This window comes from Lissotriton helveticus, chromosome 10 (assembly GCF_964261635.1).
Source record: "Lissotriton helveticus chromosome 10, aLisHel1.1, whole genome shotgun sequence".
Taxonomy (NCBI): domain Eukaryota; kingdom Metazoa; phylum Chordata; class Amphibia; order Caudata; family Salamandridae; genus Lissotriton; species Lissotriton helveticus.
The window spans coordinates 97,348,931-97,362,292 of NC_136071.1; the positions used below are offsets into that span (position 1 = coordinate 97,348,931).

Below are 13,362 nucleotides of genomic sequence, written 5' to 3' on the forward strand. Positions count from 1 at the left end.
CGCTGTGCTGATGCTAAGGTGGTGCTGTGGTGACACTGAGTGATGCTACGGAGATGCTGCACTGGTGCTGATATGGTGCTGAGTGATACTGTGGTGGTGCTAAGTGATGCTGTGCTGGTGCTGAGTGATGCTGTGATGGTACTGAGTCATGCTGAGGAGGTGGTGATGTGCTGATGCTGAAATGGTGGTGAGCAGATGTTGAGGTGGTGCTACGCTGATGAGGACGTTCCGTGCAGATGCTGAGATGTTACTGTGCTGGTGCTGAGGTGGTACTGTGCTAATGTTGAGGTGGTGCTGAGTGATGCTAAGTTGGTGCTGTGCTGAGGTGATGCTGCACTGATGTGGAAGTGGTGCTGCACTGATGATGAAGTGGTGCTGCATTACTGCTGACTTGCTGCTGTGTTGGGGCTGTGCTGTTGCTGAGGCGGGGCTGCGCTGGTGGTCGTGTACTGATGCGAAGGTGATGCTCTGCTGATGCTCAGGTGGTGCTGTGCTGGTGCGGAGGTGGAGCTGCGCTGGCGCTGAGCTGGTGTTGCGTTGGTGCTGAGTTGGTGCTGCTCTAGTGGTGGTGTACAGGTGAGGAGATGGTGCTGTGCTGATGCTGAGATGGTGCTGTGCTGTTGCTGAGGTGGTGCTGTGCTGATGCTAAGGTGGTGCTGCGCTCATGCTGTACTGAGGTTGTACTGCACTGGTGCTGAGATGGTGGTGTGCTTGTGCAGAGGTTGTGCTCAGGTGGTGCTGAGTGATGCTTAGGTGGTGCTGAGTGATGCTGAGGTGGCCCACAGGTGATGATGTGCTGGTGCTCAGGTAGTGCTGATGAGTTGTTGCTGAGGTCATGCCGCCGTGGTGCTGAGGTGGTTCTGCACTAATGCCGAAGCATAGCTGCGTTGGTGCTGAGTTGCTGCTGAGGTGGTGCTGCGCTGGTGATTAGGTGGTGCTGCCCTGATGCTGCACAGATGGTGGTGCACTGATGCGGAGGTGGTGCGGTGCTGATGCCGAGGTGGTGCAGTGGTGATGCTGAGGACATGCTGCTCTGGTGCTGAGTGATGCAGTGGTGGTGTTGCGCTGATGCTGAGGTGGTGGTGGTGCACTGATGCTGAGGTAGTGCTGCCCTGGTAGTGAGGTGGTGCTGTACCGATGCAGAGGTGGTACTGTGCTGGTGCTGAGGTGGTGTGATGGTGCTGAGGTGATGCTGCACTGGTGCTGAGTGATGCTGAGGTGGCGCTGTGCTGTTGCTGTGGTGGTGCTCAGATGCTGCCGAGTGATGCTCAAGTGGTGCTGCTGAAGTGATGCTGAGTAACGCTGGCTGGTGCTGAAGTGGTGTTGCGCTGATGCTGAGGTGGTGCTGCGGTGGTGCTGAGGTGATGTTGCACTGTCTGCTTAGAGGATATATTAACTAAACTCACATTACATGGCATGTTTGGAGAGCACGAGGAGGTATCCCTTGATATTGGTTTCATTTCACCAGTGATTGAAAAATTAAAGGGCGCAACTTAAAGCTACTTCTATTTTCATAAAACAGAGCAATAACAGCATGTTTACCTCTTTAATCGTATCCAAATATTCACACTGTCAAAAGCACAATGTAAATAGGTTGATACTACTGTTGGCTATCTTCTTAGACTACCCTTCCATTTTTAATAAAGTATATTATTTAAGATTTGGACATTTTAGCTAACGAAACCAAAAAATGTATAGGATTAAAAACAACATAGCCTCTGGCTGAAATAACGCTCATGAAACCAAAGGCGGTAGAAAACATGATAAGGACATGGTTTGCAGCCCTCAGATGAGCGCATTTGGAAAGTCAAGCAAGGCTGAGGCAAAAGAAAAAGTAGTGCACTGAAACTAATATATGGCCGATAGTGAAATGATCCAAGTAAACTGGCCAGTCTCCAGGGCGTGAGCAAAACCGCAAAAGGAGGGACAAATGCAAACTATTCACCAACAAAAACAAAGGAGTTTCAAAATGCACATGAAGGAATTAATGAAAAACGGATGGACGTGTTGAAAGCCCATACAGTAGATACAGCATGTCTAGAGAGACAGCGCATTCACTGCCTAGGCGAAACCTAAAAAGGATTCTCTTTATACAAAACAAGAAACACTGGAAGTATGGCTACATCTCAGACTAAACCAGCAGGTCACAGGTTGGAAGCGGGGGGGGGGTGTTACCTACTCTTAATTTTCAATAGGATGCAATACCTTCAGTGGTATGCTTCACAGACAAGCTGCCACTTTTCAGATATGGCTGGACCCACATTTATAAAAAAGGGCTAAGATTTCCCAGCAGGGATCTACACTGGCAGTTGTAGTTGCACACTGCACCCATCTGCAAGGCTCTCACTAGCACAATAGCAACAGACAAAACGTTGGAAGTTCAGGCCTGCACAGTGGACAAGACATTTTTTTCTTTAATTGGACACACTGACCAGTTATGCACTGAGCGTGCCGAGTTAGGGTGAACCGCACACTAACCAGGACAGAACATCCAGGCCATATTGCAGACAGTGCCCTGGGAGCTCAATGAGCATTTGTACTCACTTCTTGTGCTCCTGAGGCACTTTTGTATTACAGAAGGGGGAGCAGATACTTTCCTGGTGCCTAGTGATGTAGTTCACTCAGTTATCAGTATTTTTGTTCAGTCACTCAGTGTCATCACAGTTACAAATTTGAAAAGCTTTTTTCTCCATGCGTAACTGTGTCTTACTCCTGTAAATTCAGGAGTAAGTCCACCTAAAGTAGAAGTAACAGTCAGTTATTCACTGAAAAAACGTGTTTAATTGTGCTCACCATTATAAGGTTTGGAAGAGTCCTCATCTCATAATGCACTTGTATGGACACGCATGTACTTTCACACACATACACAAACGATGCCTCCAATCAGTCATCCCTGCAATGACTAGGATGATTTAGGGGGTCTGCACAGCTTACACTCCACTGTCCATATACAGCTAAATGATGATAGCATTTAGCACGTATTGTGCTGTTACCTTTTGATCTCCATAGGGGTCCCACCTCTGAGCTCTCTCCAGCCAGCAGAAATTGCAAGTCACACCAGAGTTTCATGACCTTATAATGGAACTCCTTATTGTGTCTAGACACAGAGTCCTTATGCATGTTGCAATATCATTATACCATACAGCAGAGAGCCTAATTTCCTATATACACTTGTAGGTTACTTTTAACAGATTTTGCTTGCTTTGCTGGAAGTTCAATGCACACAAGATTGTACAACTTACTTGGAGCGGATCGTCTGCGAGTGCTCGGTCCTCCTGGTGCTAGGCCTCTCTGAGATAGGCGTATGGTGGCTGCATGCCCGTCTCCATGCCCTCTTGGGCCCACTTCCACTTGGGGTGGAGACCATTCTTGTTCACTGCTGTTTCTTCTTCATTAACCTTGGTGAAGGTGGAGGGTAAGTACCTGTCTTTGCCTGTCCTGTCTGGGGTCTGCACGCCACTCACCATGTCAATCCTCTCCGATGCCCAACTTGTGAAGGGCGCAATGATGTACCCGATAAGGTCCCGAGGGCTGCGCTTGGTGAGAGGTCCAGGCTTCCCCAAGTACATCTTCTCTGGGTTCCATTTGCTGAAGGGTCTTATGAGGCCACTTGTCATGCCTTCCGCTTGTGTGGTCTGTTTGCTGTATGGTGGCACCATATACCATTGGGTTTCTGCTCTTACTTTCTCAATGGCTGGCTCTTCTGGGGTCTGCTTATTGTGCAGTGCCAGTGGATACTGTTTTGTTATCTCAATGTCTCGTCCTGCACCTGACTCCTGCAGCGTTAGCTTGTTGTCCATGTTATTGTCCAGGTCGGTCTCTTCCGGTTTCAGCTTTCTGTACAGTGCCAGAATGTATTGATTGGGCGTCTTTTTCAGTCTGCCCATGCTCCGTTCCTGGATGGATATCCCGTCATAGGGTTCATCCATGCCCGTCTCCTCTGGGGTTCGCTTGCTGCTGGACTCTCCAACGTCCTTGTGTGGACGGGTCCCCTCTGGGAGCCAAAATCCTATTGGTACACGTGTATCCATGCCAGGTTCCTCAGGAAATCGATTGAGATGGGGATTCTGCATCTGCTTTCTGCCAATATCCTCTGGATTCCAAGAGTTATGTAAAGCCGGTATGTACTTAAGTGGTGCATGTACAGCAGCTTTTCCACGATCCCCCTTAGACGTTGGTTCCTGCATGTCTCTGCCCATGTCAGGTTTCTTGCCATTGGGTTTTTCGTAGGGTGGTTGTATGTCTCTTTCTAAGCCTGCCAGCACTCTAGTTGCCATTACGTAGGTGGGGTCTGTGTCTATGTCTTTCTCCTCAGGGCCCGTCTTTCCTCCTTGCTCTGCCTGGCTTCCTTCTGCCTGATCCAATCCCAGTGTCAAAGCCGGGTCCACCTCACCTTCCTGTCGGCGCCACATGTAGGGAGAGCGGCGAACGCCCATCAGCAGCCCAGAGGCTCGCCCAACGGTGTGGTAGCGACGACTGGCTGCGTGCTTGTACCAGGCACACACAGGCCCCGGCTCCTGCAGCAAAGCCAACAGGACCAGCAAGGCCCAGGACCCACCCACATTGGGTCTCAGGAGCATGGCTGGAGGCAGAGAGGCAGCAGGAGGGAGGAAAAGGACCTCGGAAAAAAACCGAGGAGAAGGGAGAAACTTCGAACAGTAAAATTCACTGAGGAGCGGCTGGAAAGAGTAAAAGTCACAAGAGAAGGAAGAGGGATACTCTTAAAAAGAATGAAGATCGCATTTGAGTACACTGGTAAAATCCTGAATAGAGTCAAGTGAACAGGAGAGGATGGGGAGTGACGCTATTGGTGAGTGAGAACCTCAGAGGAGAGGAGAGACAAAATACAGAGGAGACCAATCTTTTTAGACAAGAGAAGCCTCAGAGGAGACGGATTCTCCAGGCGGAATCCCGAATGGAAGAAAAGCTACAGGGGAGAGAAAACCTCACATGAAAGGTAAAGTATGTGTAGGGACACTCCAGAAGGAAAATCTCAGGGAGCAACACAGGAGAGGAAAACTCACAGGAGAGGGCACCTATTTGGGGGAGGGACTCACAGGAGAGGGAGGCAACTGAGGGGGAAAAAACTCACATGAAAGGTATCCGCAAGAGAAGCCTCAGGGAGGAAGAAAGCTACTGAGGGAAGACAATCTCTCAAAGGAGGAAAACTCTCACAGTAACTGGAAACTTATGAGGAGAGAAATGAAAGGAAAACCTTTGAAGCAAACCAGTGTAGCAGGGAAACCCTCTTATGAGAGGAGAACTACTGAGGATGGCAAAAACTATGGGTGTATGAGAGGAAAAAGGGGAAGAGCACAGAGGGAAACATCTCATACAAGCTGCATTAGAGTTGTGGCAAGGAAAAACGATGCCTTTCAAGAGAAAAAACAAAAGCGAGAGGAGTGGTTAAATGTGAGGAAAGAAACTATCTCAAGGAAGGAAATATCCAGATAAAAAAAAATCACAATACGGAAGAGAGAAGCTGCAGTCAGGAAGGGAACAGAAAACAGAAAAAGACAAAAGAAATCTTTCACAGGGAAGAAGTTGGAGATTACAAAGGAAAAAAAACCTTGATAGTCGAGGGAAAAGAAGTTCTTGCGGGGAAGTAGATACCAGGCTAACAAGCTCTAGGTGAAAATCAGGGTGGGTGAAACTGTGAAGTAGAAACTGAGGGAAAACTCTTGCTAACAGAGATTGAAGATCCAAATGAGAAAAGAGTTAGAGAGGAAAAGGACCTTCACACAGAGGAGGGGAGAGGAAGGGAAGAAGAGGGGGAGGAAAAAGGAGAACAGGAGAAGAGAACAGAAGAGAAGAACTAAGGAAGGGGATACTGATGTAGGAACTTCTTGTAGAGAGGGGATATATTGGGGATAGAACCCTTCACAAGACAGGATTGGGAAGATACTGTGGAAAGGCTCCTAGGGAAGAACCCCTCAGGGAGAGGAGGCAAAGTAGCTCCTAGCGCAGTAGATGAAGGAATGATACTGAAGATTGAGAAAGCAGGATGAAAACAGTCTATCAGACAAGGATAAAGGAGACATCCGCAGGAAAGAAACTCGCCAGAGGGACGGAAGATCACAATGGAAGGAGATATTGAGGCAATTCTACCGAGGGGGACCTCCTGGGGCAGGAAACCGTACAACTTGGAATGGCGGGAAAGTTAAGGAGAAAAGCTCTCACGTGAGGAAGAGAAGCAGGAAAAAAACCTCTGGGCATCAAATTAATAAATCAGAAAACTCTCGTCGACGAGGGACGATGTGGAAGGCAGAGGAAGAGCAGGGCAGAGGAGGGGAACTTGGAACTCCTGAGGAGAGGGGTCACGCGGGAGGGTGGACGTCCGGTCAGTGGAGGCGCGCGACGCCTCAAAGCAAGTTCACGGACAAAGACAAGTGGCGGCTCAGAGGGGGGGGGGGGGTCCAGGGAGCACGTGAAGAGCGTTTTCTCCTTAAAATGTGCCAGAGCTCCACCGCAGAGACTCTTGTTGCCCGCAGGGTGGATGCTGCCTGGAGTGAAAGGTCAGACACCCCGCCTCCCTACGGGTGTAAGTGTCAGAGCGGTGCCAGGTCTCCCCCCGCGATGCTGGGCTCGGAAGGCTCGCGGAACGAGGCGCGTGCTTTTCACTGCAGCTGGTCCCTGCTCGCGCCGTGCCTCCCCTTGAATACTGGCGCTCTCTCCTCACCGCCTCCACATGATATATAGGGGGAGCGGGAGGGGCGTGGCCAAGTCGAAGTGCTTGGGGGTGGGGGGGGGGGAGGGGCACAAGGATATTAGAGGCTGACAAATCCCAGCTATTAGCAAGCCTGTTTGAAATATTGTGTTAGCACCGATTCCTACTTCACAGTGTATAGAATCACGCACCTGAATTAAAAAAAAACACAAGTTTTACTGGAAGCAGCATTTTACCGCACACCTGACAAGTATTTGCATGAACAGTAAGCATTCAACACTGACTATACTACGTTTACACACCTATACCATATGTCCACACTACGTCACTACTTCACATTCACGCTACTACTATTCCTTCAAACATTATTTACACCTTTACACATCTGCTATACATTGTCACTACAGCTATACTTCGAAACACTATCTTTAGCTTTACACGCTAGTTGTACATTCAGACAGCTTCTTTACATTCACACACCTACTATACATTCACACGCCTAATGTACATTCATACTGCAGCAATACATTCAAACACTTTCCTTACCTCTACACACCTAAAATACATCAACATTTCTGCTACATATTCTCACACCTGGTGCCCATGAAACACCGTCTACCATTTATACCTGCCTATTATACTTCTAAACTCAGTCCTACTCTACAATCAAACACCTTTTATATGTTTACACCGCCACTGAGCTTCCACACTTGTGATGTACATTGACGCTGCTCCTATACACCCAAACATCTCCTGTACCTCTACACACTAATTTATATGTTGCTGTTGTAATAGAGTATCCTTACCACCAACATAATGGTCTGCCTGTCTAATTTAAATGCGAGTGGACCTAGGAGTAACCACAGCTGCGACTACTCCGTCTCCGCCATGGTTACACTCCTGTAACGTCATTGTAACGCTATTACCACGCATAACCTTTACCATGAATATTCCTTTACCACGCATACCTTTACAACAATTTTTGTTGTAAATTCATGCATGGTAAGGGCATACTCTTGGTAAAGGAAACAGCCATGTTGTAGTGGCCGTTTCCCCCTCAGACAGCCCTACGGAATAAGGCCATCTGAGGTTAAACCCCTATGCCTGCCCACCTAATTTAGATAGGCGGACATACCGGTCAGCTTTCACTACCCAGCACCACCAGGAAAACCCTGGAGGGGAGGGGCAGTGAAAACTGTCTAATCCCACCCCGCCATGGGAGATAACTCCCATTACAAAGGGGGCATTAAAAAAAAAAGAAAATCCCATCTGAGGCTTTTCTTTTTGAAAAAGAAAAAGGCATTTGGCGGTCAGCTCCGCCATGCTAACAGAGTCATGCAACAAACTTAAAAAAGGATTGACAGGAACCGCCGTGACAGCAGTTCCAGTCAATGCTTCATAAATGACTGTTGGTTTGGTGATCATTTCTCATTTTGATGGGCGGTTGCTCAGTCAGGGAAACAGTAATTTATTCTGTCACACTGCTGGATTAAATACTGTCCACCAACTAATTAATGAGACCTTCAGGGTACGATTTATATGTTAATGTAGAGGGAAATTCCATTGCAATGGCGACAGAGTTCCGTCCCCACCAACGATATGGGCTGTCCACCCGATTTAGAGTCAGGCATAGCACGGTTTGCCAATGGATGGTGGAGACTACTTCATCTGCCATTGTCACATCTCCCCAATGGCCTGACCGGGTAATGGCCATTACGGGGTGGCTATGTGTTCAACCATTTAATCAGGGCACAAGTCGGGGGTACACGTGGGTGGACGGCATCCACATGTTTTGTTCACATGGTGTACGCTGCCCACCCTGCCAAGAATTTGGGCCCCCCTGAATAATGTTCTGAACTCATCCCGGTGTAATTTACAACACCGGGACACTTTCATCAGAGCCTGCACGTCCCTCTGGGCCCACAACAAAGGCCAAATTTGAGGGGTCATCAGATCTCCTTTTGCTGGAGTCTCTTGGCTGGGAGCAGTCAGGAGCCTCACACCTGATGCAAATGAAGTGGAGGGGAAACAAAGGCTCACACCTTGTTAGCACCTCACACATACTTAAGAGAGGTAGCTTTTCACGTTGTTCAGTCCCTATTTAGGAGATAGGCATGCACTGTAAGAATATCAGATGCAGCCGCGGTGCGTCCATTGGGGCGTAGGGGCGTAGCCCCACTAGCCCTATGGACCCGCTGCTGAAAGAAAATAAACACACTGACTGTCGATGAATAATTTAGTGAGCGCCGCCGGGAATCTGGAAAGCACCCGAGTTATCTAGGAGTGCGCTGCGCAGGGGGACTGGTCTGGACTGCTGCGCAGCTTGAGTGACAGTCCACGTGACGCACCCACTCAGCTGCAGCAGCAGACAGCCAGCCAAGGTATCTGTAGCCCGCAAGTGAAGCTTGGGGCAGAAACTAGCCCGAGCATGCGCATCAGTGTTCCCCCATAGAGAGTGACCAGGGGGGTGCTTGTTTAACCGGGCCGCAGACCCCGGCTTTAGAAAGGCGACACAGGGCGAGCAGTCAGTGAGCCCCCCTAGCCAATCCAGGATTGGCCGGTCACCGCCAAGCAGGGCAGGGCAATCCTTTATTAGATGCCGCGCGTAGTTGGTGGCACACACACTGCATAATGGCCAATCACTGTGTGTGACTTCATGTAGTCATGCAGGGTTGGCCATTTCGTGGCGCGCGGCGCTGCTGACGTCAGATCCTCTCTCTACTCGCCTCGTGTGGACCTTGGTGGGTGCGCATGAGCCAGTCTGTGCCCCTTCTCTCGAGTCTCGACATAAGAGCGGGGAGAAGTTAGTTTCACTCACTGTGTGAGAGCCTGGAGATGTGTGTGATGATGCGACGTGGAACCGGCAGGCGAGGAGATGCCTGGTAAGTTTTTTTTCATGTATTCAATTAAATAACTGCCTCCCTTCTCCCCGTGCGAACCCCTTCTCCCTTCCCCCACCAGTCATGCCAGCTGCAGCTGAGGAGATTAAGGGTAGCGGGACTTTATTCGGGGGCCCGGCTCCGACAGTGCACTTCACCCTTGGACTGGAAGGCAGTGCTTGTGCCCCCCCTACTCCCCCCACGCTCTAGTACTTTCCACACTCTGACCTGAGCATGAGACATGCTCCTGCAACGCACACTCTGACCTGGCAACGAAACAACGTCCTACTCTCCACACTCTGACCTGTGCACGAAACACTACCAAGTGTATTACAGTATGACCTATGTGTGAACAGTGTTCGACACTACATGACTCAGACCTGTGTACGAAAGGGAGTCCTGCATTCCACATTCTCCCCTGAAGCTGCTCTATGCACACAACACTGACTGTCCTGCACCCACACTTTGACATGTGCATGAAAAACTGTCCTGCGGGAAAGTTGGTAGCGCATAAAACAAAGCCCTACTCCACTCTGTCCTGTTCACAAAAAAATGCCGTTCTCGCAGCACTCTGCCCTGTGCACGAAACACTTAAAATGCATCCAGTTAATAGCAGTGTGTTTGTGTAGAGTTCTGACGCATATCGCACTGTTGTTCCTATTTCAAGAACGACGTGCAACAGAAAATCTGAAATTTGGTGGCCATCTGTCGTTAAAGTGCAGTTTTGTAAACTAATTTGTGTGCGATGGTTTTTAAGAAGTGTACGGCCCAATCAGAATAGTGATGTTAAATGGCTTTATATTTAGGCCCACTTAATTATCCACGTGAAACCCATACAATTTCAGGAGGAATAGTGCTCACTACCGGAAGACGGATTTGTGAATCAGGCTCTAACGTTCCGATGTAATTCACATGAAAGGCAGGCGTAAAATACTAGTCTCAAACAAAGTTTGATAATCAGACTAGGACAGTCCATTATCTGTCTTTCCGAGCAGGAAAAAATGTGCTGTGAAACCTTTTGGATGCATAAGCTGTATAACTCACATAGGAAAGATAACATATTTTAATAAATGATCACTGAAGCAAGGTCAGTATTTATTTTGAAAAGTGAAACACAATTGGAAAAAATAGCGTTTAGTTTGATGTTTTTCATACGAATTTAGCAGGGGAAAGGAAAACGAGGGCCAGAGATGGACTGGTTTTTGAAATGATGAAATTAAATTTAAATAGATGTAAGTGATTTGGGAGGCGTTCTCCGGTACTCCAGTCCAGAATGCAGAAGATGTGCACTTTATATTACGTCCTTTTATTCTGTGCAATTTTCCAAAGCTCTACAATTTGATCTGTCTTAGGAAACGGTGTTTCCAATGTAAGATGCTGGAAGGCTTTTGTGCTGCTTGTCAATTACGCCTCACATAGACTACATTATATGTTTGTCAAAAAAAGAGGAAAAAACCATCATCTGGCTGGCAGAAGGTTTCTTTGTGCCTGGAGAGTCTACCTAGTCCTCTCAAAAATGCGTTCAGACTAAACGCAGCTTCTTGTTGAAACGCCCATTGTAAGTGAGTGATGTGCCTGTGTGAGTCCAGGGTGAGCGATGTCTGTGTGAGTGCAGGTTGAGCAGTGTGCCTGTGTGAGTTCAGGGTGAGTGATGTGCCTGTGTGAGTCCAGGGTGAGTGATGGGTCTATGAGTACAGGGTGACTGTGCCTATGTAATGCAGGGAGAGTGATGTATCTGCGCAAGTGCAAAGAGACTTGTCTGGCTACTTCCAGAGATGTGTTCGCCAAGCCACCTATTTTCTTTCTCAAATTTGCTTGAGAATGCAACATTTGCCCACTCTTTTTTTCAAAATTTTCTCGGTGGAGACCCCCGGAACCCCCCATAAGTGGTTTGGGCTTGTTCTCTCCCCACAGTGCAGTATTTACGGCCTACCACTTTCAAATGTCACCAGCCGCCTCTGCAGATATGTTGGTCTTTCCCAGTATTTACAGAAAGCAAATTGCATTTATATAGAGCTTACTTCACCTGAGGAGGCGTTGAAATAATTTAAGTACCACTACTCTTTTCTTATATAGCCCTACTCATTCCAATGCAGGGTATCAGAGCACTTTACATCACCATGTGTATATTACATGTACAATAAGTTATATAAGTTTGTAAATGAATGTACAGGATGTGTTACATAAAACTTGGGCAAGGTGTAGAAGTCACATATCTTCCATAGCTCCCTGTGCTATTATCCTCAGAATGCGCTCAAACTTACACATGATAGACCTGATGAACATGTATGTGAGGGCTTTAGATCTGATGTCACTTCTTGTGATGCCACTTCCTGTAAAGTCGTGGCTTGTGATGCCACTTTCTATGATGTCAATTCCTGTGATGCAATGTGTGATGTTGTGCGCAGTGATGTCATGAGACGTGATGTCACTTGCATACTGCCAAACTAGGTCAGTTCCCCCCACTTCATTTTTAAGACTTGTGCCCTGCATTTAATCTAGATGGACAGACATACAGGAAAAACCTGGCAGTAAGAGGCATTGAAAATTGCTCAATGCCCCCCCCCCATTTTCACCCGGGATTGTGCTTACATAATAAATTCAATGTGATGCCTAACATTAAAAGCCTTCACCCTTTAAACAACTAATACACATACAAACATCTGCTATATATTTTCAATTCTGCCATGCATTCAAGCACTTTTTGTACATTTACAACTTAATAAACATCCACACTCCTTTATTAGGTCTCGCCTGTCGATGCGCATGCGCATCGAGCAAGCGAGACTATAGGGGCTCATCTACTCTTTATCTAACTTGCAAGGAATCGTGGCGATTCCTTGCAGTGCCCGTGACTTTTAAGCTCAATGCGCATGCGCATTGAGCTTAAAAGCGCGTGCACAGCCGCCCGCATTCCTCCGACACCTTTGAAGTGAAGCTTAGCTTCACTTCAAAGGCCCGGCTTCCACGGCCGCCAGGCCACATCAAAGGCTTCCCCAGCACTGCCCCGCCCATCAATCACCCTCCCACTGCCACCCCCCTCCCTCTCCATATGGTGCGCTCTGCCTCAGGCCTCTGAGCCGTCCCTACGCTCCCCGCCCACCCCCATCCTTTTCTCCCACCTCATGTAATAGATGCCATCCCGATGCTGGTGACGCCCCCTCACCGAGGCCTAAGATACAAATTGCACCGAGGCTTAAGATACAAATTGCACCACCATCCCTTCTAAGCGCGCACTAGGGCCACTTATTGCACTAAAAGTCTTCAGATGAATTTAACACCAACCACTTCGCCCCAATTGTTAGATTACAACTGATTGGCAATGGGAGTATCAGAGCACCAGCCTCCGTCACTTGTGTTATCGACCGACACAACAGTAGAGATAATCAAGTGCTTTGGCCCAAACCCAACATGCTGAACGACCCAGCCAAACTCGACCCCCAAAAACGGGTTTACCCCTATTTCATTGGTGTGCCAAACCTGATGGCTTCACTAGCAACGTCACCATGCAGGAATGAAGTGATTTCCCCAGATTTGCAAGATGTTGCGCGCCCCCGTCACAATATTACCACTAACCGGTTAGCCATGTGGTATCAGAGCCCCTCGCACGAGCTCCAGTACGTTACACAACGGCACACCAACATTGTGGAATTAAGTGATTTGCCCAGAGTCGCACAATGTCGAGCATTCCCGCCGAAATTCAAACCCTGCTCCTCAGCAACCCTGACGACCGCTACAGCTGAAGGCCCTACTGTCCGCCTTTCGGACCTTTGCAAACGACTACCTCTGTGCTCTGTCTACACCAATCTCGAACTG

General features: G+C 48.3%; 1 protein-coding gene across 2 annotated transcripts in view; it reads right to left on the reverse strand.

Annotated features, from left to right (window-relative positions):
• Nucleotides 1-6,643, reverse strand: part of NPW (neuropeptide W) — a 47,355-nt gene extending 40,712 nt beyond the window's left edge. For both annotated transcript variants that reach the window (XR_013601750.1, XM_078664178.1), the window contains exon 1: nucleotides 3,243-6,643. Coding sequence is in view for 1 of the 2 variants with exons in the window: in XM_078664178.1 (XP_078520304.1) it covers nucleotides 3,282-4,580 (1,299 nt within the window). In the remaining variant the exon portion in view is untranslated. The remainder of the gene's footprint in view (nucleotides 1-3,242) is intronic.
• Nucleotides 6,644-13,362: the final 6,719 nt, after the last annotated feature.